General features: G+C 40.6%; 2 protein-coding genes across 6 annotated transcripts in view; both read right to left on the bottom strand.

Annotated features, from left to right (window-relative positions):
• Nucleotides 1–2,830, bottom strand: part of PRDM15 (PR/SET domain 15) — a 47,073-nt gene extending 44,243 nt beyond the window's left edge. For all 4 annotated transcript variants that reach the window (XM_072994164.2, XM_078390527.1, XM_072994166.2 and 1 more), the window contains exon 1: nucleotides 2,714–2,830. The gene's annotated coding sequence lies outside the window, so the exon portion shown is untranslated. The remainder of the gene's footprint in view (nucleotides 1–2,713) is intronic.
• A 3,045-nt stretch (nucleotides 2,831–5,875) lies between these two features.
• Nucleotides 5,876–26,044, bottom strand: part of C2CD2 (C2 calcium dependent domain containing 2) — a 40,055-nt gene continuing 19,886 nt past the window's right edge. For both annotated transcript variants that reach the window (XM_072994167.2, XM_072994168.2), the window contains 8 exons: nucleotides 24,001–24,109; nucleotides 18,341–18,402; nucleotides 16,917–17,044; nucleotides 16,006–16,177; nucleotides 13,126–13,239; nucleotides 11,928–12,055; nucleotides 9,511–9,826; nucleotides 5,876–8,078 (listed from right to left, as the gene is read on the bottom strand). In XM_072994167.2, the coding sequence (XP_072850268.2) occupies nucleotides 7,852–8,078; nucleotides 9,511–9,826; nucleotides 11,928–12,055; nucleotides 13,126–13,239; nucleotides 16,006–16,177; nucleotides 16,917–17,044; nucleotides 18,341–18,402; nucleotides 24,001–24,109 (1,256 nt within the window). In that variant the 3' untranslated portion in view covers nucleotides 5,876–7,851. The remainder of the gene's footprint in view (nucleotides 8,079–9,510; nucleotides 9,827–11,927; nucleotides 12,056–13,125; nucleotides 13,240–16,005; nucleotides 16,178–16,916; nucleotides 17,045–18,340; nucleotides 18,403–24,000; nucleotides 24,110–26,044) is intronic.

The following is a 26,044-nucleotide window of genomic DNA, read 5'->3' as shown; positions in this document are numbered from 1 at the left end:
ACTGTGATATTTTTTCACATCTGAATTTTTTTCCTATGTACATAGGGCCAACATCAGATACACTATACAAACTCAGAATAGATGCTGCACTGCCTTCATTTTGCAAGATTAGACAGGAATAATCACATTGACACCAAGGCTACACGCTAGCAGATGTGGCACTAATCCTGTAAACGTAGGTCATAACTTGAACCAAATTTGTAAATTAGTCCATCATGGTTTAGGTAAAACAGAAAAGGAAGCAGATGTAATAAATGCAGATGTTTGACTATATTCATCTTCAGATGTTAGCCTGATTTGACTGGAGATGAGGAAAATATAAACCCTTGACACAGAACAAAGAGGACATCACCGATCGCAAAACTTTGTTATGTTTTGCCAAAAATATACATTCATAACTAGCACAGAGACAAAAAACCTGTTTTATTTACTCTACTAAGAGGTGTTTTTTAAATAAACTTCTTCAATAGAAATAATTCATGCTCCATATTAGAGTATTTGAGCAGTAACCTACAATTTCTGGTACAATCCTGTCATGTAACAACATTCTTTTAACAATTATTTTATTTTTTGTTTTTGTTTAGCTTTGGCTAAATTTAATTGTTTGTGACTAGAAGAGTAAAACCAAATAATGAATGGTAACTCAACAATTATGTAATGCCCATTTATTCAACAAGTTTGAGGAGCTGGACCTCGCAACAGATTTTAAGTCCTATACTGTAGTCTGTAAGAGACTTGGGGGAGTACTTTTATATGGACCACTAGCAGCTCAGTCTCACAGGCTGTATATTATATATGCCTCTTGCAGAAATAGTTTCCATTAGTAAATATCTGTAATGCCCCTTGAACATAAAATATTAAAGAATAAGGTAAATATTTTACATATACTGTATCATGACTAGGTAGAATGTATCAAATTAACATCAGAAATAGGCTGCCACTCTGTATAAGGAAAAAGTTAGGGCTGGAAAACAACCATTGAATTCAGTGTGGCTTACTTCTGAGCAGATACACATATATACGTGGATGTAAATGTTTTAGGACAATACCCATTTTTTCTTGGCATCAAATGTGAGTGGGTCAAAAGACAGAAGGCAAACATGAATTAATGAGAACAAAAATAACAAAATCCACCAGCTGGGGGGGGGGGAAGTACAAATCCCCTGTCATATTTCAGTGTTACATTTAACAGTGGTTCTGTCCTGTAACTGATTCTTACAAGTAACACATAACGGAGCATAATTATTGATATTTTTGCCAATTTTTGCACAAGCTCAGAAAACATCCACAGTAACTTTAGAAGCATCTCTTTTCAAAACTAGTTCAGTTTATAATTTTCACATCATACCTGCATTTATTTTCAAACACTGCAATCAATGAGAATAAGTGTGATCTCATATGTACAGAGAACTAAGATCCTCTGAATTGGGCTTTACTTCCAAGTAAACAGGCAGAGGACTGCAGTTTGAACTGCACCTTAAACATCCAAGTAACTAACTAATGTCTGCTTCAGTGTCTCGACACCAGAGAAACATTTCACCAATATTTACTGAAAAATAAATGTATCACTAGAAACTGCAACAAATAATTCAAATGTATCACTAGTGAACAAATGAACAGATAATTCAAATGTATACTTAATTGCCAAGCTATATTACAACATCCTAGACTGCCCTCCACCGTCCAAGGTGTTGATGGGCACAGCTCCTTGTCTCCAATCACGGTGAATGAAAAAATAGGTTAAGAAAAATGGTCGCGTGCAGTTTTTCCAAAATTCTTTTAATGAATTCTCCTTGTGCATGAACTGTTTATTTTGACCGATGCCGAATTAAAGTGCTTAAAGAAACAGGAGGGAGGGATCCACTGCGCCCACTGGCTTTCTGAGGGGAGTGACATTGTGTGTGGCACGAAAAAGTGGAAGGGCCCGGGCCCTTCTTGGGCCAAAGGCCACTAACTGGCCCCTCTCCCTCTAGAGGAGTCCCTCCCGCGGCCCCAGATCCTTGGGGGGGGGGGGGCGAAAGCAGGCACCCTCGCCACGGGCCGCTCCAGAGGCAGCCCCTCCTGAGGCAGACGCGGAGCTCGGTTGCCCTCTTCCCCCCCCCCAGGGGACTTTGCCCTCTCCTCGGCGGGGCCGAAAGCCCACGGCTGTCACTCGCCCAGAGAAGGGGGCGACCCACCAAGGCAGGCGGCCTGCCAGGGCTTCTTGCCAGGGCGGCTCTCGCAGCTTCCCTCTCTTCTTTCACGCCTTCTCACACGCAACCACCACCCCCCGCCCCGACTGCCAAACAAAAGAACCGTCGCGGCCACTCCCAAGCCTAGCCTGGCAAGGGAAGCAAAAGAAATGGAGGGAGGCTCGACCAGCTCAGGACGGCGGCGGTGGCGGCGACAGGCAAACCCGAGGCGGCCGTCGGCCGGGGATCCGGGAGTGGCTCCGCCGGGTTTTGCCTCGGACCCGCCTCGCCCCCCCCCCCCCGTCCACGGCACGCGCGGCCGGCGGCGGCGGCGGCTCCCGCCTGTAACAAAGAACAGGCGGCGTGGAGGAGGCGAGCGAGACGGAGGGGAGGGGGAAAAAGAGGCGGCGACGGCGGAGCCGCGGGACGGGACGGGCCCCGAGGGGAGCCCCCGAAGGCGGGCGGAGGGTCCCGCGTTTGGCGCCCAGGCAAGCTGCTGGGACCGAAGGGGCGGCGCGCGGTAAGACGGGGATTGGCATTACCTGCTTTTTTGGAATGCTCGCCCCCGGATCGAATCCGGGCTCCGGGTTCCGATCCGAGCCGGAAACCACGCGACACCGGAAACTGGCTCGTGGGTTTGGCGAAGCACCCTGGGAATCGTAGTTCGAGGCTGGGAGGAAACGGGGTGGTGGCGGCAGGGGCTGGCTTCGGACGCACGGGGGGGGGGGGGTAGAGACAGAGCGCGTTCTGCGCCCGAGGGAGGGAGAAGTAGGGAGGTGGGCCGGGTCAGTCACCCTCGTAACTCGGGCTGGGAGGAAGAAAACTGGGCTGCAAAGCATCGAAAGCTACGTTCGTTTAGGCTCACGGGAAACCCAGGTGCCTCGGCGGAGGCTGCCGAGCCGGAGCTGAACGTGCCAGCTGCACCTCTAACAAAGGAGGGTGGACGACGGACCCCGTCGCTGCCGATCGCTGGCAAGGTCCGGCGGGGCGTTTTAGGCGCTGGAGCTGCAAAACCGCTACTTGGTTGGATACCTGCGTGTCCAGGCAAGACCCCAGATGGCGGCCAGCCTTCTTCTGCACCATAATCTGACCCTGTGCAACCAGTCTGTGACTCACAAGGTCAGACGGTGGCCATTGAGAACTTCTATTTTTTTTTTTACACCTACAGACATCAGGAGGTTTGAGTAGGTTACTGGCCAGACACAACAACGCGCAGAAGGAATAATGTATTTTCTATTTACTTCCAATGTACAGTACTAAGAAACTGCTACATGCCTATTTCACATTCTGAATCTTTCCACTGACATTGCTTGTTTTGCTCCTATTTCAAGAGACGCAGGAAAGCTGCTCTCTCCTTATAGAATTGCTGCACACTGAATTAGTGTTTTTTAAACCAGTCTTAGCATGGTATCACTCAATACAAAAGTTCTCCTGCTTGCTTTAAGAATTTTGGGTTTGTTTGCTTTTTTACATTCATGATGTGATTTAATGAGCCTGGTGCCACAGTCTGTTCTTTGTTATTTTATATGTACAAATATATAAATAAATGATAACATTAAATGTACACATTTTTTATAATTCTTATAAGATGTAGACTTGCATTCAGAGTTCTGGACAAAGCATCTACCACTTGTGCAAACACAGTTTTTAATTTTGTACAAGTGCCAAATATGCTTCCAAAACCCCTTGTGTAAACATTTTCCTTAGTTATTGCACAAGCTGTTGCCCAATTTCAAACATAATTATAAGTTTCATTAGGATTCATTGTGCTAATTATTCTTCTATTACCGATGCAGCACAGTAGCTGAAATCCTATTACAACAGGCATATTCTCATTAGGACTTACAGTACTTTGGTCTTGGGTTAGGGTTCACAACTAGAGTAGGCCAATTTGAATCAGTGGAACTTATAGAACTGACTTATTAAATCCTCCCTGACTCTAGTACATGTAGCTTTCTAATGTATGTTAGCCAACATGATTTCAAGCAGTACTTCTGCATTTCTTCTGCTAACCTCATACTGGATCTAGTTTACGGGTAAGACTAATGATATAGTCCTGTGTATTTTAGCTGAGAAGTACCATTAAGTTTAATAAAATGTACTCACCAGTAATAGGATTTCGGCCTTCACCTGGGACCACACCAGCTAGTTGGCTTCCCACCAAAATCAACATAATTTGGTTCTGGGATTCTGCTTTGCAACTGTATCATACCTCGTACAGTTTATCCATTCAATCTTTCAAAATAAGCTGGGATCACATACAGTGGTGCCTCGCAAGACAAAAAACTCGCAAGACAAATGGTTTTGGCAATGGGGTTGATGACTCGCAAGACAAATGTTCCTATGGCCGTGCTTCGCAAGACGAATGGCTGGGTTTTTTTTTTTTGTTCCTGCCTCATGTTTGCTGATTTTTAAATTTTTTTCTATGATGTTTAAAAAGTTAAAGTTTATTTATTGAAATTTTTTAAAATCATCTGCACAATATGTATGGCTTTAAAGAGCTCTTAATAAACCCTTTGTAAACCAAATTTGACTTTGTTCTGACTTTTTTTGCCCATAGGAATGCGTTAATTAGCTTTCAATGCATTCCTATGGGAAAATGCATTTCGCAAGATGAATTTTTCACAAGACAACAACCACGGAACGAATTAAATTCATCTTGCGAGGCACCACTGTACTCCTTTGTATTCCTGCATGGTCTTGCAGCTCCCTTGTGGGGCTACAGTAAAAAGAATGTGGTAGCATACAACTTCATTCTATCTTATTGCTAAGAGCTGTTGTGGATCAAAAGCAGGATACAGCATATTCACTAGCTTTACTTAGAAGACTTTGCACAAATACACAAAATGGTTTACTATTAAAAAAATTATGAAGTTAGCATAAACACTTCTGAACAGTGTTCTATGTGACAGCCATGCTCTACACAAATACCATGAAGCAAGGGAAGCATTGACTAGGAACAGAGTTAAAAGCAGCAGCTTGCTTTTTTTTGGGGGGGGGACTTATATACCGCCCCATAGCGCTACAAGCACTCTCCGGGCGGTTTACAATTTTAATTATACAGGCTACACATTGCCCCCGCCCCAGCAAGCTGGGTACTCATTTTACCAACCTCGGAAGGATAGAAGGCTGAGTCAACCTTGAGCCATTTGAATGAAGGGGGGAAAAAAGGAATTGTCTTGCCATATAAACAACCTGGAAGAACATTTGGATTCCCTGCAAACTATGCACTTAATAATGACTACTAATTAATAGTTATATAGTTTGTGTGTTGGAAACAATTATGTAGCCAAGTTTTTTGACAGGAAAGAGGAAACAAAGCACCAGATGGTATTCTTTACATCTGAAAATAGGTAATACAAATAGTATTTCTACATTTTGTGTAAAGTGCCCTGTGTATTGCCAACTGAAATTTGGTGCAATTTCCTGAAGCCTCTGCAAACCCACCCTTGCTTAGAAGATCCTGAAATGTATAGTACTTGTTGAAAATACCTTTTTCTTTCAAAGCAATGTGACCAGATGTTTCTGATGACTTGCAACTCTGGGTCAAAAAAGTATAACTTTAGCTATTTTAGCTGTTGTAAAATAACCTATGCCTTATAAGCTTTCTTGCTTTGGAAATAGACATTGTTATTATAATTTCTGTCTCAGTGTCATGTTGTTGCATTAAGTCAATTTTAAAAAGACATACAAACCACACGGTATACCTTTGGTATCTTTTTTTTCCTTTAAAATCCAATAACACAGCATTAAGACTTTCAAATAGTTTTTAAATATCAAGTATTTGTAAGAGACAGAGCAGCAATTGCTTTTCTTTTTAGTTTAGCATCTCAACCCACATATGCGCCATCAAGCTATACAATAAAAGATAATTCACAATATACCACTCTTGCAACCCAGTCCTAAATCTATTTGTATTAGGGATGGGGAGTGTGTAGCCTTTTAGATATTGTTTGACTGTTAACTTCTCACCTCTTGCCTCCACTGATTAGGGATGAAGGCAGTTTCAATCCAACAATATCTTGAACCTTACAAGTCCCCCTAGCCGTGATCAACATGGAAGCTGGTCTGCTGATGACAAGTCTTTTCTCCAAAGAAATAGGTCTAGGATCCCAATCATAATGCTTATTATAAAAAGAACCATTTCATATGTCTGTTAACTCTCCAGCAATCAATCTACAACTGACATTCGTAACAGAAGCTAGAATCTGCTGTATGCACTGCAAATGCTTGCTTCATTTCAACAGCCTTCATTTGCATACGAGGCTTTATAAGGCTATGTTCACAAATACCATCAATGTCGCTTATATTAAAAATTCCTGGAGCATCATGATTTCTGTCCATAACATTTCTTCCTTTACTGATAAAAAAAATGCAGTAATAGTATTGGTACCAAGAGTCACCTGAATAACTGAGAAAGCTTGATTCTGTATTCCACAACCAAGCCACATATTTCAAAGCATGTCCCCAATGAAGTCAGATACATAAGCTTTGAACTTCAATAAAGAATGCATATATAATAATATGTAAATTAAAGAGATATGTATGTTTGTTCTCATTACCTGATAGCAAGGTAACAGTGAGCATCATTTTCCCCTTCTTGGAATTTCAAGAAGGAGTAACTTTAGAACTTAAATACACACATCCCTTAACTCATTTCATTGCAAAATGGAACACGGGGGGGGGGGGGGGGAGAGGAGATCTGAGAGACTACACATGCTTTATGTATGTTATCCTTTGTTCTGCTGTGACAGAGCACCTTTGTCTAACATATTGTAGGCTTCCGAAGGTATGTTAACAGCATTGGCAAAGTTGAGTACTCATGGAATTAGATCATGGATTTCTTAAGGGCCTGTCAACTCATAACAAACAGGGGGTTCATTGTGATACATGCACTAAGTACTGTATAAAATTAGATTTATAAGTAATCTGATAAGTGACCAATCTGTATGGCTACTATCTACTAAAAGCAGATCTAATTTATACATTGAAGAATTATTACATCAGGATGACCCATTCATTGTGTCAATTCCATCTCCAGAAATATTCTAAGCCTGCAGTCTTGTGCACTCTTACCAGGGGTAAGCCCCACTCTACACAGCAGGAATTACTTCTTAGCAAACATGCACAGGATTGCCAATTTCCAAGTTCAGATCACCTGGATTAGGATTTCCTGTTTTGCCCAGCTGTGTTCCCCTTCAGCTCAGCACCTTTTAAAAATTGTGTGTTGCTAAGCTTCACCATATAATGATATTCTTAAAATGCAATCATTATATGCATCTATTATACATTCATGCAGACAGTTGTTCACTGTATAGCTCCTTGGTGGTCTTTTATTCACTCCATATTAAAAAATATTTTAAACCTGATTTTTGAGTAATGTTTTGTAGACCAAGGCCTCCTGAAATAAATCAGCACATTTCTTAGAAAGTCTGAACAGGGTTAATGCCTGTCAACAGTGCCAGAATACTTTTGTTTTTGTTTGTTGTTGGGACAGAACTGAAGTCTTTTTCTTGGCAATTTAAGCTTGCTGTAATCCTTCCACCAATTTCATCTCCTTGCTCTTTTATCCAGTCTCTTCAATACACCACAGCATTAGCGACTCTCATTAAGCACATTACTGTCTTATGTTTCTGTAAACAACTGAACATGTGCAGGTCATTTAATTTGGCATACAGTTTTATGCATATGGTTCGACAGGTGTGCCGTTGAGCTTGCTCTTGCTCTTGCTTTTAAAGATAATTTTCTTGTTCAGAATGCGCGTTAAGGTCCCCCCCTTTCTTTGAGTTCCATCAGATGTAGGTTGCTGTAAGTAGGTGAGGTCATTATGTGATTGGCTCATTCCTGGGTCTTTTTGATGGTGCCGTCGAAGGAAAAATAACTTTGCACTCTTTTTCAGTATTCCACCTACAACAGTGAGGATGTGAAAGATTTTCATTTTCAATTATTCAGCAAAAAATATTTGAAGGCAATCAGTATTTATTTTTTAAAATGTTAACATGAGCATTTTATATATGTACTACCAATAGTAAGTATTTATATAGCTGTTTGAACACTTAAAAGCCCAATCCATCTGTTAAGCCAGCCTGAGCAGACCTACTAAATCCCCAGGGTTTGTACAAGTATTGTACTTAGAAAAGTCCCACCAATTCAACAGTTTTCCTATAGTTGGAACTAAGAATTGGATTTAGCTCTTATAGTGCTTCATCTTGTAAAATGCTTCTCGAAATAATGAGGAAGAGGGGCTGAAGCTTGAGATGTTTTCCTAAGTCTACTCAGGCGGTTCAATGAAATACAACATGCACTTGTTTCTCATCAGAACAGAATCAGACAACAGTACATGTATTTAAAAGATCTGAAACCGAGATAACAGATTAAATGTGCTTCACGCAAGGATAACTTTCATGCAAAAAGTTACCCACCTCAAACAAGCAAAACATTGAGTAATCTGGGGAGGAAGAAACAACTTAAATATAGCAAGAGTCCTTTGTTCTAGTGAGAGGAGCTCTCAATTAGTACATCTTTCCCAGATGCCTGTTTAGAAACATGAGGCCTACACCTACACTCTCCAAAGTTAAACAAGTGGTCTCCAAAGTGAACAAGTGGCCCCAATGGTTTAAACATTATAAAAGAACTAATAATGTTCTTTACTCTCTCATTTAAAAACTTAACAGAACACAGCTCTGATGCTTTTCTTTAGATTTGTTCTTGAAATCAGCAAGACATTTCATAACAAGGACCAGTTGCAGGGAACATATATCTCACTAATAGCTTCAGTGCCTACTGGTCCATTTCTGCATTTCCCCCTCCCCCCATGTGATTAATTGTGGTAGGCTCCTGTCATGCCCAAACTGCTTACACCACTAAAACACCACCTACAGACAGATGGAGGGGCCTGTCTGTAGGTGGTGTTTTAGTGACGTAAGCAGTTTGGGATGACAAGAGGACTGATTGTCCTGTGAATTTTTTAATTTCTCACATCTATGATATTAGTGCTAGATCACCGTATTTATTTATTTATTCTATTTGTACCTCGCCTATCTGGTCAATACGACCACTCTAGGCGGCTAATCACTAGGTCTCATAATTATTTCCTGTATTTATTCCCCATAAAAGGATTGACAAGAGGCAAGACCAGAGGGAGGGAGGATGGTAAGGAAGGAAGGGGGATTTGGTCTGAAATGCAAATCACATGGCATTCAGTATGGATGATGAACCCCTGAATCAGTCTGCAGCCTCTGTATGAGTACTGACCGATTTCAAATGAAATATTGGCTGTGAATCAAATCAAGTGTAGTCATATTCTTATATGCAAAAGCTGAAAAGCAATATACTATACCTTTGGATTTCTTCACAGCTCCAGATTCCGAGATGCTCACGGAGCTCCCAGACATTTTATCACAGTCTTGGTCCAGCAGCACACTGCTGTCCCATTGCTGGCTAGTGTCATCTAAGGTCCAAGCATCATGGCTGTTTTCCTGGGGGTCTTCGTGGACAGGTAGTGTTTGGGATGCAGACAGTAAAACATTTTCATCAGAAGGGGACTGTGTGAGATTGCCTTCCACACTGGAAGCATCAGCTTGTTTCCTTGAGCCATCCATGGCTGCTGCATAGTCCATCATAAGCGCAGCTTCACTATCCTGAGATAAATTAGTCTGGAACAATGAAAACAGGTTCAGACATCTAAGATTTACGTAGTTAAGAATAATGGCTAGGAAGAACTACTTATGCCCAGACTCTTGCAAGGCTTTACATCCTTCTCTCTTTTAAACAGAAGATTCCCCGTCACATTTTTTTGTTTTTCTTCATTATGGATGTGGGTTTCCCTGTTTTCTTAGGGTGTTTGAGAAGCACAAGTGTTATACTCTTTCGTCAATGGGCTGAAATAATAGGAATAGCCACAGATTGCAAAATGTGAATGTAAAATTCAGAAGTAAATATGGGGACGACTCAGCATTTTGGCGAGTTGTCCTGCTTCGTGAGTTGTCAAAAGTTGATGACTCATGAAGCACAAAGTTGCCCCCATGAAGCGATGAATAACAAAGATATTCGTCGATTTGTGTGTGTGTGTATGTGGGGTTTTAAAGGGAATCCAGGCTGCCCTTTGCAAAGATGGCAACTTCAGCTTCCCTACCCTAAATGAAGCTGCAGCTGCCATCTTTGCAAAGAGCAGCCAATCTCCCTTTTTACATGCTGTGGCTGGGAGGTCAGATGACCTCAGCAGCGGCGATTAAGGTAATGGGGTAGGGTGGGGGCTAAGGTAGGGAGAAGAAGGGGGCGGTAGGGGGTGGTGGTGGGTGGCTTTATAGTGTTGTCTTATAGTATTGCTACAAGACAACAGATAACCATAACAAAAAACCCAGAGCTCTTGGAGCTTTGATCCCTTGCCTGTCCTTTCCTACTGACAGCACATGATGCCTCCTGTCCTAAAGCCTATCTGAGCTTTTGCTCCAGTTGTACTTCCTGCTTGGCTCCTTCCTTCACCTCCATGCCTGCAGCATTCGTCATATTAGCTCATGTCCTGACCTTCAATCTGCTAGTTACTCTCCCTTACGAACTCCAACAGGAACCCAAACTTCTACTAGTCCTCAGCCTTGAGCCCACTAGGGTTTCCCCACATCTCTTCTTTTTTCTATTTGTCCTTTCCTTCCTCAAATATTTGTTTCCTTTCATGGGTCCTATAATCATTTCTTTTTCTTCACCCCACTGAGCCCATCACTGCAAAGATGGTCTGGGGTTCTTTGTAAGTTAAAGGTTCCCCTTGACAATTTTTGTCCAGTTGTGTTCGACTCTAGAGGGTGGTGCTCATCCCCGTTTCCAAGCCATAGAGCCAGTGTTTGTCCGAAGACAATCTTCCGTGGTCACATGGCCAGTGCGACTTAGACATGGAACACTGTTACCTTCCCACTGAGGTGGTCCCTATTTATCTACTTGCATTTGCATGCTTTCGAACCGCTAGGTTGGCGGGAGCTGGGACAAGCGACGGGTGCTCACTCCATCGTGTGGATTCGATCTTACGACTGCTTGGTCTTCTGGCCCTGCAGCACAGGCTTCTGTGGTTTAGCCCGCAGCGCCACCACATCCCATTTATTTTTCAGTGCCACTTGGGATCTGTTCCCACTTAGCTGTCTCATCCCTGCCCATATTGCTGCACCTATAAAAGCTCTCCCCAGCCAAACTATCACTTCCTTCACAGAAGCTGATCTGTTTGAATATAATCTTAATGCTGACTGCTTAATTCTCTTGGCCAACATCTAAATATCAGAGCTGTGCAATCAGCAACCATTAGAAAATTCATGGCTACCATTTAGTTCTCTACATTATGACATAGATTCCAATAAAATGATTAGCAGAAGTATCAAGGACGCATGAAGTTAAGCTTTAATTGAGAAAGTTGAAAATGTAGCTGATACAGCATTTTTTCTTTACATTTTGTGAAAAAAAAATCATCCCTACTGCCTCAATTGGAGATTCTAATTTTTATTTCGATTGTAGCCCAGATATGGATGACTAGCCTCTAAATTTTTACTGCTTTATAGGAAAAAACATCAGCAACAGTCTTTGTGAAATTTCTGATGCTTCTAACGATCAAAATGAAAGAAATTAATGTTTTCCAACCAAAATAAAAAAATTAAAATGCTGAGCTATGATCTAATGTAAAAATTTTTTATAAATTCTACAAAGTTGAAAAATGTTAAACATATCTATAAAACATCGAAGGAAAAGTGCTCTGTGGATCATGTTCATTGATTTTACCTTTGATACCCCTGATATTATGATCGTGCTTTTCTTTCTGGGAGACTTCAGTTTTTGCTTTGCAGATTCACTTAGCTGGTGAATAGCTACCTCAGCCACAGGATCTGTGCCGTTCAATACCAGTAATTCTGAAAATAATATGTTTAAGAGAATGACAAGATGCAAGCAACAGCTCAGGACCCAATAAAGAGTCATAACTAAATATACTAAATATTTCAGTACAAGTACAAAGTATTTATATAAATCACAATACAGTAACTTTTATGCTAACTCAATTAGTTGGGCCATTGCTCTGCAGTTTTTTTTTGCCAGAGAATATCTCATATCTACAATACTGCCACTACTCACATTTGAATAACAATTTCAATCTGCACTGCTACAGCCAAAACTCTGCTCACAACCCGGGTTAAATCCCAGGTAGCCAGCCCAAGGTTCAGTCAGCCTCCCATCCTGCCCAGCATGAGTACCCAGCTTGCTAGAGGAGGGAACAATATGTAGCCCGCATAATTAAACTGTAAACCACTCAGAGAGTGGTTTAAGTGCTATGGGGTGGTCTATAAGCAGCATGTTTTGCTTCTTAAATTCTGAAAATTCAAAAAACCCTGATTTTTAAAATTTAAATTGTGATTGAAATTGTGATCGAACATTTGATTTAAATCAAATGCATCTTGTTTTTAAGTATTATTGTTCATAATACTGCCATTTGCTCTGGGTGCTACTTATATTCCCCTTTAGAACATGTTAGAACACAGCACTCAGGATACCTAGCTATGTAACAGACATAAAACAGACATTAAAACACTGAAAGAATTTAAACAATAAACCTATTAATCATATGCCTCTTTCTTGCCAGACCCCCCTGCCCAAAACCCATGATTTCATCACTCTGCATCATTTAGCAACCCACCTATTACATTTTGCACTACCTTATAAAGGAGAGAAATGTTGACTAGAAAAAGCTACTACACGCAGAAAGAAGTTTTCTTCCTTTTGTTTTCCAAGCCCTTCATAACATGTCATCACATGGATATTTAGACCCTTCACTACATATGCAACCACCTGAACAGTTTCCAACAGCTATCCATAAGCAAGATAAATGCTTGCTTGCCACATGCTTATTATGGTACAGCCATCTGAAGACTTTCGGTGACTTCATTTTACACTATGCACCACAAAACAAAATTAAATTAACTGTTACCTGTATCTGAAGAAGATAAAGCCCTGTTTACTGAAGCATTTCGACAGTGGATTGCTTGAACTGACAGATCCTTTTCAATGACCTTTATTTTAACAGGACTTCGCCCTGGTGAACCTAATATGTGAAATAATATCTCAGTTATTCTTCCATTTATCTATTTCAAAACTATGTTCCTTAATAAACACCAAGAAGACATCAATGTTCTGTAAGAGGAAAAAAGGGAGACTATAAATTGTGCATAAAAGGTGCACAGTAATCACTGACAGCTTTTTAAAAGGCTGAAAAGCAGCTAAAAGACACCCAAGACAAGAGTGTTTAACCTTCTTCCCAAACCATTCTTCTGATCAAAACCCTTTACCCAATACTGTAGCTTTGGTGGGGAAGGAGGATAGAGAAAGATACCATAGTGAAAAGGCCAAAATCCATGGCAACTGCTGAGTCCAATTTCAGGGTGGAGATTACGAATCCAGTCTGGGTTTCAGTATGCACTTCCAGGATGCTGAATCCTATTCCTAGAATCTTGAATGCTGAATCTTATCCCTGGTACCTTGGACATATCAGACTTTAGTGCAGACTAAAGCCCAGCACAGATTCACAGGTTCCTCCCTCCACCATGACAGTAATCAGCTTCCACTGGTTTATAGGTCGGCAAATAACATTATTTGCGTTTCACCTCAAGATCTGTCTCTGCAGTTCCTGCTTCATAGTTAATGAATATAGACATTCTCTACAAATTTGAGAAGTCTACAACCAGGTATCTTGGCACTTTTTTACACAGGTATTTTATTGTAATTAAAAGAGACAATTACTGTTTAGAATTTTTGCTCCTTGTGCAGAATTCACACTGTTACTTTTATCTTGAAAGTGAACTGTACAGTACATATGTGTTTTTTTTGTACCATACATTTTTAAAATCATGCCTGTCAGACATTCCCACTCATATACTAAAGCAATGGAAGAGATTTGAAACAGATTTTCTGTGCTGAACTCGTGTCTGGACCTGATAATGGACCGGATAAGGGTTAATAAATTGAAACTCAATCCAGACAAGATGGAAGTGCTGTTAGTGGGACAGGTTGGAGGTCCATTTCCCTGCCCTGAATGGGGTTACACTCCCCCTAAGGGGCAGGGTCTGCAGCCTGGGGCTGCTCCTGGACCCATGTCTAACACTGGAGGCCCAGGTAGACTCGGTGGCCAGAGGCGCCTTCCTTCAGCTGCGGAAATTATACCAGCTATGACCCTCCCTGGATGAGCAGGGTCTCATGACAGTTACACACGCACTGGTAACATCTCGCATAGATTACTGCAATGCGCTCTATGTGAGGCTGCCTTTGAAGACGGTCTGGCAACTGCAACTGGTCCAGAATCGAGCTGCGTGGCTGGTGAGTGGTGGGGCCTCTAGGGAACATATCAAGCCAATTCTGTTTAAGTTACATTGGCTACCAGTTGCTACCTGGGCCCAATTCAAAGTGCTTGTTTTGACATATAAAGCCCTAAACGGCTTGGGCCCTCGATACCTGAAGGACCACCTCCTTCCATATGAGCCTACCCGGAAGTTAAGATCTAGCCAGGGGGCCCTTTTGAAAGAGCCGTCCCTTGAGGAGATAAGAGGGAAGGCTTGTAGAGAAGGGGCCTTTTCGGCAGCTGCCCCCAGACTATGGAATGCCCTCCCAACTGAGATTCGACTGGCGCCGACGCTGATGACATTTCGGCGCCAGGTCAAAACCTTCCTGTTCCAGAAGGCTTTTAATTGAAATAATATCAGCTGTGGGTCCGATGGCAATTTTTAGAGTATATATTTTTAATTGCATTTTCATTATTTTGTCTTTTTATTGTATTTTAAATGTTGTAACCTGCCCAGAGACCTTTGGGTAGTGTGGGCAGCATATAAGTTAAATAAAATAAATAAATAAATAAACTTATTTATCCTAATTTGTAACAGTTATAATCTGTTTCTGCCAATATGATTTTACTTAAAGATATAATCATTGCTGTGGGTGCATATCTATTCTTCGATACAGTCTCAAGATTGAAGCAGATGGCTCTCTAATTACCACATGCTACAACCCCCCCTCCTTTTGCTTGCCTGGCAATTCTACAACAGAACTGACAGACACACCCTGGCAAAGAACATATCATGCAGATGAAGCCTCTGTGATTCCATGCATCCTGATGACAGGCTGTCATTTGTTTTTGTCACGGTTATATGTAGTAGGACTTTTTAGTTCATTATTCGCTAACCAGTGCTCACAATGCACCTCTTGTAACAAAATGAAAGAAAAATCCCCATTTATGTAGACAATGTTTGGCAAACATTGTTAAGGACACACACACACGAAATTAAACCTTTTGAAAATTCTCCCTTCAGCAGCTCCCCAGTGGGTAGAATGCAGTTTTCCCACAGAAAAAAACCTCCTTCCACCAGAGGAACTGAAGGTGTGGTGCAATTCTCCTGCCTTCTGTGCACCTTCAGAAATCTACTCTAGAGGATTGGGTATTTTGTGGAACAGGTCAGGAGAGCAGTGGGAAGAGAAAATACAGCCCAGCTTTAATTCCTGCCCCCTCCCCATGCCTCTCACAGAAAGAATATGATAAAAGCTTCCCTCCTTTGCTAATAATACAACTAATACTGAAATACTATTTCCCTATGCACACAGGTTAATAATCAAAATATTTTAAAAGCATATATCCACAGGTAGATGAACAGGGTGTTTATTTTTGAAGCTACAATGAAGCAGTTCTAAAGCTAGTTACAGCAACCACAAGATTATTCTGGCACAGGATTTGGCCTTGTGCAAAGCCACCAAACTTCAATGAGCCAAACATTAAACAGAGTCAAGCATAAAGAGTAATTCAGAGTTTTCTTCTTCTTCTTTTTACCTGAATGTAGAAAAGATGATCTCCCTTCTAACAAAGGTTTTGCCTTCACAGCCGTGACAGTGGTGACCACAGTCCCACAGGGCATCACAGTACGATCTTTTTCTACTTTTGCAACAGGAAACTTGGCTGAAGCTTGTAAGGATCTAGACTCTGAAGGTTCTATGTATGTGTACTGGAGAAAGAGAAGATTTAGGATTGAAAAGTTCAGACAAGAACAGCTCAAAAGAAATCTGTTGCTGGATGCCATTTTCTGGCCTTCACAAGAAAACTGAAAAGAGAGGTCAGCATTAACAAAACTTGTACACGATCTCATCAACTATTTCTGAAATTATGTACATATCCTACAAGAAACAGTAGTGATACTCTCAGGCCTACTTTACACAGTGAAGTTTTTTTTTTTTTAAAGGAATGTATTAGGCATTACTTACTGATTTTTGAAAATAACGTGTTAGCTGCCACTAGTTACTTTTCAAAATAACATTCACTGTTACATCTTACTTTAAAATTAGCCTATTGCTGAATTAACACATTTATCTTTAGTTAGCTAAAATTCTGTTGAATAACTATGCAGTTGTAAAATTGTGATGGTGTTGTCAGTCTGTGATGTTAGTTTTGAGGCTCCCAAGCCTTGGGATGGGGAGGAGCTTTTAGTATCAGAAAATCACCACCAGATTGCCATCATCACGACTGAGACCACCAAACATCACAGTTTATGATGACATGACTTCCATCTATGCCTATGTACTTGCACCAATTGGATTTCAGCCATTAATGGCAAACCTTCTACTTCGTATTGGCATATATGTTTATGGAAAAAATTGTTTGGTGCAGATTTGTTTGTATGTATATGGGAGAGAAAATTGTGGGGGGGGGGAAGAGAAATCTAGCTATTAACTTTTTAAAAAAGTTACCTCTGCAAAGACAGATCCTACTGTAGAGCTATTACTGCTGCACTGGTTGTTCAGTGCAAAACTTCTGTGTCCTGAAGGCTGTTTCCTGAACAAATCCAAAGGTACAGTAGCAAATGCTGAGAAGCCACCTGTATAAAATAAAAGCAGTGCATTCAATGTAGTTTGAGTACTCCATACTAAGGGTTATTTTTAGAGTTAGTTCTAGTTCAAAGCCTCTGGGTTATTTCAAATTGATAGCTATAATTATGTTATAATAAAGCAAGGGAGGAGGAAAAGGTTTGCAGAGTAAAAAGGATTTCCAAGTTCCTGACCCTCACAAAAACACTCTAATTCTCAGATTCTTTTCAGTTTCTTGGATTTTTTTAAAAATATATTCAGAAGACTATCTACTTTTACAGCAAAAACAAATAGCCTTCTGGCTCCTTAAAAATTAACAAATATTAATTGCCACAAGCTTTCTTGGATGTGAGTCCACTTCTTCATATTCATTTAAACAAAAAAAAGTGCGCTAAAGTTTATAAAATGTATGATTCCCCTCCAAAAAGGTGCTGCAAGATTCTTTACTGTTTCTACCTAGAAAAAAATAATTGCAAATTTTTAACATGGGGAGATTTGTCTGGAACAGAGTCTGACCAAATACTTTTATTTACAGCTTTAACTTCACCTTCTCTTTTAAGAACAAAACACACAGAGAAACTTAATAAAGGATGAGTGCAAATACAAATACTACAGTATTCAGCTCTTGTGATGTCCCCACGTATGTGTGGATGAAGTACAAAAGTAGTAGACTGATTTTTCTCACAATTTAGATTTCTGTCCTTTCCTTCTCAGCAGCATTTCACCTACACAAAATGCCCTATATCATACAGATGATAAGTCAAGGTTACCAAATTAAAGGTTCCCTCAAGAGCATAATAGGTTGATCTAACAGCATGAAATGGGAAAATCATGACTACAGGTGGGAAATTATTTTTGACTACAGCTCTCAGAATCCCATAGTCAAGCTAGTGACAATGCTAGCTGGAGTATTTTGAAAGCTATAGTCAAACATGTAACTTTTACAAGCTCTCTCCATGACTACTACTAGCCATGCCAAAGAGAAGATGATTGGGTCCAGTTCTTCAGTGAAAAATAATTTAGACTTTAAAACTTTTGTACAGTAAAAACTCATTACAAAAATTAAAAGATTACAAAATCATATTATTCTGCCAAAATACTGAAGGTTGATATGGCTGAGCTGTTTTAGGGACTATCTACTTAGTACCTCCCAGAAATTGTGAAATCAGACTAATCTCTATTGCTGACCTAATCAGTAAATATTAGTTCGCCACTCTGTTATAATTCACAATCAGTGCCTTATTACTGTCTTTTAAAATAAAATAAAATCAAAAAGTCAAACAAAGTGAACTATTTGCAATACTTACTATCCAATTCTCCATTTTCTGCAATCTTCACTTGAAGATCTTTTGATTTGGCATTTAATTCACTATGAATAAATAAAACCCATTTTAGGAAAATACACAAAGCATATAGTTCCACATTTTACAAAACAGGCTATTAAATGCAGTCTGTGAACATACGGTACTAGCAAAAGTTTCACATACTGAATTTTTTATTGCAGCTGATAGGCACAAAAGCACTGCCAAAAAAGAGAGGTAACACGAAAACAGCAACTGCATAGTTGCTAGACAAAAAGTAACCAAGCTTCTCAAATTCTGATAAATATATTGTATAAGAACACTGTTTGGTATTTAGTAATATTGTACCTGCATACCATTTTGGATTGCGTCTCATGATACAAAGAAGGCATAGGCAACTTTCTGTTTAATCGCTCTTTCAAAAAAAGTTGAGGTACAATCCTGTATCTACTTATTTCAGAGATGTTGTTGTTTTGCTGTTTAGTCGTTAAGTCATGTCCTACTCTTTATGACCCCATGGACCAAATTATGCCAGGCCCCCATCTTCCACTGCCTCCCGGAGTTGGGTCAAAGTTATGTTGGTCGCTTTGGTGACACTGTCCAAGCATCTCGTCCTCTGTGGTCCCCTTCTCCTCTTGCCTTCATACTTTCCCAACATCAGGGTCTTTTCCAGGGAGTCTTCTCTTCTCATAAGATGGCCAAAGTACTGGAGCCTCAGCTTCAGGAGCTGTCCTTCCAGTGAGCACTCAGGGTTGATTTCCTTAAGAATGGATAGGTTTGTTCTCTCTCTCAAGAGTCTCCTCCAGCACCATAATTCAAAAGCATCAGTTCTTGGTCCACATACTGCTGAAGCCTACTTTGTAGGATTTTGAGCATAACCTTGTTAGCGTGTGAAATGAATGCAATTGTATGGTAGTTGGAGCATTCTTTGGCACTGCCCTTCTTTGGGATTGGGATGTACTGATTTTTTCCAGTCCCCTGGCCACTGCTGAGTTTTCCAAACTTGCTGGCATATTGAGTGTAGCACCTTAACAGCATCATCTTTTAAGATTTTAAATAGTTCAACTGGAATGCCATCACCTACACTGGCCTTGTTGTTAGCCAAGCTTTCTAAGGCCCACTTGACTTCACTTTCCAGGATATCTTGCTCAAGGTCAGCAACCACACTATCTGGGTTGTCTGGGACATCCAGATCTTGCTGGTATAATTCCTCTGTGTATTCTTGCCACCTCTTCTTGATGTCTTCTGCTTCTGTGAGGTCCCTACCATTTTTGTCCTTTATCATGTCCATCTTTGCACAAAATGTTCCTTTAATATCTCCAATTATCTTGAACAGATCTCTGGTTTTTCCCTTTCTATTTTCCCTTTCTATTATTGTTGGGAGGCAGAGCCAGAGAAATTAGAAGCGAGGGGTGAGTCAGAGTCTAGTGTGTTCAGTCAGAGACAGAGAAGAGAAGAAAGTTTTGGGGGTTTGAAGCAGAGTGTTTAAGTAGTGATTAGTCAGAGTGCGACCTGTATTAAGATAAAAGAGGTTATAGTAAAAAATAGCAGCTTTGTGTAACTTTAAGAATGTACTTAATAATTATTCCTGAAACAACTTGTAATCAGTAAACCTGTTTCTGTTTAAAGGTTCAGTACTGAATGGACCTCAATCTTTCATAGGAAATATAAGCTGATAAAGAGATCAACTGGTGGCAGAGTGTTAAAGGGTGTGTTGACATACCTTCGTGAGCTCTGTGTTTGGTGAAACAAGAGGGGGCCATGGGCCTAAATGCCATAGTCAGCATTCAATTTTCTGAAACTTTCTCTATCTCTCTTGCATGTTGTTTCCCTTCTCTTCTCTGCTATTTGTAAGGCCTCATTGGACAGCCATTTTCCATTTCCTTTTCTTTGGAATGGTTTTTGTTGCTGCCTCTGTACAGTTGTTGGACATACAGAATAATTCATGTACTATGATGGAGGCTCTGTATGTTACAAGCCTCCATACAAAGTTCTTCAGGCACCCTGTCCATCAGATCTAGTTCCTTAAATCTGTTCTTCACTTCCACTGTGTATTCATAAGGGATTTGTTTTAGAGTATACCTGACTAGCCCAGTGGTTTTTCCTACTTTCTTCAGTTTAAGCTTGAATTTTGCTATAAGAAGCTGATGATCAGAGCCACAATCAGCTCCAGGTCTTGTTTTTGCTGACTGTATAGAGCTTCTCCATCTTTGGCTGCAGAGAATAAAATCAATCTGATTTTGGTATTGCCCATCTGGTGATGTCCATGTGTAGATTCGCCTCTTGTGTTGTTGGAAAAGAGTGTTTGTGATGACCAGCTTATTCTCTTGACAAAACTCTATTAGCCTTTGCCCTGCTTCATTTTGAACTCCAGGGCCAAACTTACCTGTTGTTCCTTTTATCTCGACTCCCTACTTTAGCATTCCAGTCCCTTATAATGACAAGAATATCTTTCTTTGGTGTCAATTCTAGAAGGTGTTGTAAGTCTTCATAGAATTGGTCAATTTCAGCCTCTTCAGCATTGGTAGTTGGTGCATAAACTTGGATGTGATGTTGAAAGTTCTGCCTTGGATTTGTATTGAAATCATTCTATCATTTTTGAGACTGTATCCCAGTACAGCTTTTCCCACTCTTTTGTTGACTATGAGGGCTACTCCATTTCTTCTACGGGATTCTTGCCCACAATAGTAGATATGATAATCGTCTGAATTTAATTCACCCATTCCCATCCATTTTAGTTCACTGATGCCCAGGATGTCGATGTTTATTCTTGCCATCTCCTGTTTGACTACCTCCAGCTTCCCAAGGTTCACAGATCTTACATTCCAGGTTCCTATGCAGTATTTTTCTTTGCAGCATCGGACTTCCCTTTCACTTCCAGGCGCGTCCACAGCTGAGCATCCTTTCAGCTGGAGCTACTTGTACTTGTCCTCCACTCTTCCTCAGTAGCATGTTGGAAGCTTTCCGACCTGAGGGGCTTATCTCCCAGCGTCATATCTTTTAGCCTGTTGTTTCTGTCCATGGATTTTTCTTGGCAAAGTTATTGGAGTGGCTTGCCAGTTCCTGCTCCAGGTGGATCGCGTTTAGTCAGAACTCTCCACTATGACCTGTCCATCTTGGGTGTCCCTGCACGGCATAGCCCACAGATTCTCTGATTTACTCAAGCTCCTTCACCATGACAAAACAGCAATCCATGAAAGTGGTAAGCACAGAGTAAGCCCCACGAAACTAAATGGGATTTATTTCTGAATAGATAAGTACAGAATTACACAGAAAAGAGTAATAGACTATTAGAAAATTGTAATGAACAATGTGTTCTTCCCTCTGTATAGTTTAATTACTCACAAAGCCATGATTCTGTTCTCTCCCAGGAACCCAGGTTTTTAATTGTTAGCCCTCCCTGGTTCTGCCAATTTAAACACAGGTCATGGGTGAACAACCTGCCCCCCTTGGTTTAATCTGAAAGCCCACTGCAGCAGTCGTTTTCCCCACCATCAGCAGTCTGCTTAGTGGAGCAGGGAGGAATAGGAGGGGGAGGCCTTGCCAGAGTATCCCCAAAAGAGTAAGGTTCTCAACAAAACAGACAAAAAACAGTTCTCTTCTTCTGGTCCTCCTTTTGAATTTAATCCAGTTGCTTTGTTAGCAACAGAGCTACTCAGACATATCCTCTGATGTTTCCCTCTAGTTGGTTATCTTCTGACTTAGGAGTCTCATCTCCAGCAGTATCTTGTGTTTCATTCTGGATTATCTCAACCTTTTTTTGGCCACAGCCATAAACACAATATGAAAGAAATATAGACTGAATCAGGATTGTATAAGAACCTTATAAGGTTTTGTGTAAAGAACTGTTTCCAGTCTCCGGCCCCCTGTTGGGAATGGCTGTTCTAGAGCAGTGGTTCTCAAACTGGGTCCCCATATGTTCTTGGACTAAAACTCCCAGAAGCCTTCACCACTAGCTGTGCTGGCCTGGATTTCTGGGAATTGTAGTCCAGGAAAATGTGAGTACCCAAGGTTGGGAATGACTGCTCTTTAGCCTGCAAAACTGACAGTCAAAACAATGAAAAAAACAAAATAATGGCAAGGACAAATAAGCAGATAAATACTTGCCAGGAAAGACAGCCAAGGCAAGGAGCAAAAGACACCAAGAGAACACCATTAGAGGGGAGAAAACTCTGCTGGGGTGGAGGGTAAGGATTTATGATGTATTTCATAACTGCTTATGCTCTAGTATAGTTTTAACTTATATAAACTAGTTAAGCTATTTTTCATAGATGTGACTTAATTGGAAGGTAAGCCTTGATAACTTAAATAAGTCTTTGTGACATTTCTTATTCTTTTATTCACAACCCTTTGAGCTACAATTTTATCATTTCATTTTCAAGCACGCTATTAATTTTATTAGAGTATTATAAGTTTTGAAAGTTACTTATATTTTTATTTAGTCCATTAAGTATTCATATTCTTACACTATTGTATTAGATTTTGGATCCATTTTTGAACATTCACTATATATACAACCAAATACCCATTTATATCTGCCTGCATATACCTGTTCAATAGGGTGTAGAGACTCTTCAGGACATCCAATTTTATCTAACTTGCACAGTTATAATAATCCAGGAAGATATGAGGAAATGTACAACAGTTCACAAAATGGTGCAGAGGTGAAGGAAAAAAGTGGATGCCCTGTCCTATCATTGTTTCCTACATATCAGCGGCAGCCTTAAACGTAACAGACACTGCAAAACGTGAGCTATAAGGGTGCCTTCTTCTGGAAGAACAGCATTTTCTTATCACCCAGGTACTTTCCCAGTATATAGACAATTAGAGATGGGCATGGACTGTGCTTTGGCACCTTGGTGCCATTTGGAGGATCGGGCCCACAGTGTTGTGTGGGAGCCTTGGATTCCTGAGCCTATCTCCTTCCACAGGAACCCACTCAGAGGCAGCATCCCAGATTTCTCTGCCCTGCATCCTCTTCTGAGTGGGCACCTGCAGGAAGAGGCACGGCCAGGGATCCACGGTGTCCATGAAACACCTGTGGGCTCAATCTGCCAAACTGCAGTCCGTGGTCCATGTCTAGCTATGATATGCAAGTCTTAGAAATAGCATCTTCTAGGACTCCATTCTCGGAACATTTACAGCCTAGCTTTTCCTGTATCCTACCAGAGTATTCTTTTTTGTGCTAAAGAAAACATCACCTGGAAATGAGAATTTCTTTCCCTATGCTAGATTCAGTGGACAGAGTGCTGGACTAGGACTCTGGAAAATAGAGTTCAAATCCCCGTTCAGTCATGAAAATGCACTAGGTGAGTGGAATTGATAAAACCATTCCTTAAATATCTCACTTACCTTGAAAACTCTATTAGGATTGTTATACCGTTCTGACTTGAGAGCATAGAACACACACACACACACACACACACACACACACACAGAGAGAGAGAGAGAGAGAGAGAGAGAGCGCACAGCACACACAGACACACACACACACAGAGACAATATTTAGGAACTGTCATAATCGTCGTATGAATGTTAAGCAAATAGGATTCTGCACCATCATCCCTGATAAGACATTTCATGGATAAGAGAATGTATGTATAATAGAATAGATGCAAGAAGATGGGGAAAATGCTTGTAAGAATGGCCCTAAAATAGTTACTTACAAGAGGAACTCATCTTTCCAAGAGAGCTCCATAGGATCATTGGCTACAGAGGTGGAAAACCTTTGCAAAGGCTCGTTGAGCTGAAGGATACATAATGGCTTCACACTTCCTGTAAAGAATGTAACATAGAAAATTAGTATAATGTAAGCATTGATTTGAGGTTCCACACACTAGCCAGAATCTGCTTGGGTTTCTGCAGTATATACCCAAGTTGGTTGAACTGATGTGTGCAATAATTCCAGATGTCTGTCATATGCCTGTATGTAATAAGGACACACATTTGATTACAAGCTTAGGTGCACAACAGATGGCTGGAAACAAATTGTATAAATTTCTCACAGAGATATTTTGCGATAGGATTCTGGCTATTAAGTAGACTGTTGGCAAGAAATTTCTAATACTCTTCCAAATTGTTCAGCTTGGGAGTATTTTTTAGGGAGAATAATGTGTACCAACATAGTAAACAGTAAGTTGAGAATCTACATGGTAACAAAACAGAAGGAAAGTGACAAATTAATTTAAGAACTCAGGGCACATGCAAGTCCCTATGAGAAGGGCATGTAGAAACTGTTTTATAGATAGAGAGATGCGCTGTGTGAACAAAAACTGAAAAATACAGAAAACCTTCAAAATAAAAGCATCTTTTTAATTGATGTTTTGGTCAGGCTTTTAATAATTAGATATTCATTTAGAAATGTAAGTTGGGAGAAAAAACAGTGCATTGCTTCAGAACTACTTTAGAAACACAAAGTTCTTATTAAGCATCCACACAGATCTGAACTGGGAACAACGTGGCCAAATCAAAATTCAAGTGAAAACTTGAAGGGTATGCTGTTCCAAGAGTGGACCAACATTTAGAATGTAGGGGTAAAAAAAGCACAAATAATATGCAATAAATGCAAGTAGAAGTCTCTAATTTACATAATGAGCTCTTACTCTTAATGTTTGCCTGCCCTGAAGTTAAGGAAGTGTGCAAGCATGGGCTTGTAAAGGCTTATGAAACCTGATGGACAAGTTCTCAAACCAGTTCTTCAAAGGCATACTGCAGGGATTATGACACACAGTTACTATGACCACCCTTGCTTTCTGATTTCCTCAGATTTGCAGGCTGTGCTTAAGACTGTGTGTCCAGCTACCCTAATAATAGGGAGAAGCATGTCTTACACACTCAGTTTTCATCACTAATGAAGCTCTACATGTGTTTTGTGGTTCCTCTTAAACCTCACAAACCCCAGTGGGATGCACAAACATAACAAAATTACACTTGGCAAGTATTCGTAAAAATCCGCACTGGACTCTGCCAGCAAAGACTCAGTGACAGGTCTGCAGTTGGTATTTGTTGCTGCCTCTTCACAGATGCCAGCTAAGAAGCAACTTCAGCATGGGTGTTTGGGTAATAAGAATGGAGGTGAAAATATACCATTATTATACCTGCTGCGGGAAGAAATGAGATTGGGCCTGATTCCTCCTCTCTCAATCCAATAAATTCATATTAAGAAGAACGAGTTGGCTCATAATTAAAATGTTATTCTCCTTCCTTTCATTGGGAACCAACACTCTGTTAATAATAATAATTGTGTACCTCTGATACCTATGTATTAAAGCTTGGAAAGCCTCTTAGACAGATGGAAGGAGAGATACTGCAGACATGCAACAATACATTCTGCCCATAAAAACTACACCTCTCCTGGGTGCTTTCCAGTGAAAACTGGGCCACAGATTCAGGACATCTGCATTCAAATCCCCTCTCAGCTTTGAAATGCACTGACTGGCTTTGGGCCAGTCATACTCTCTCAGTCTAGCTGACCCTCATGGTATTGTTGGTAGGACAAAGTAGGGCAGAGGAGAGCCCTACTTCTCCTCACTAGAGAAGAGGAGATACATAAACATAATGAGCAAGGAGGTGGGGATGCACAGCAAGTGTATTCTTCCATAGTGATAAGAACTTTGAAAATTTTAATTTTACTAAGGTTCCAAAAAATCTTTCCAAAAAGGATGCACTCCGTGACCCGTATTGCATGGCAAAAAAAGAAGAAATAATTTT

Source organism: Pogona vitticeps, chromosome 3 (assembly GCF_051106095.1).
Source record: "Pogona vitticeps strain Pit_001003342236 chromosome 3, PviZW2.1, whole genome shotgun sequence".
NCBI classification, from domain to species: domain Eukaryota; kingdom Metazoa; phylum Chordata; class Lepidosauria; order Squamata; family Agamidae; genus Pogona; species Pogona vitticeps.
The sequence above is the reverse complement of the archived record's forward strand: the minus strand, read 5'-3'. Positions and strand labels throughout refer to the sequence as shown.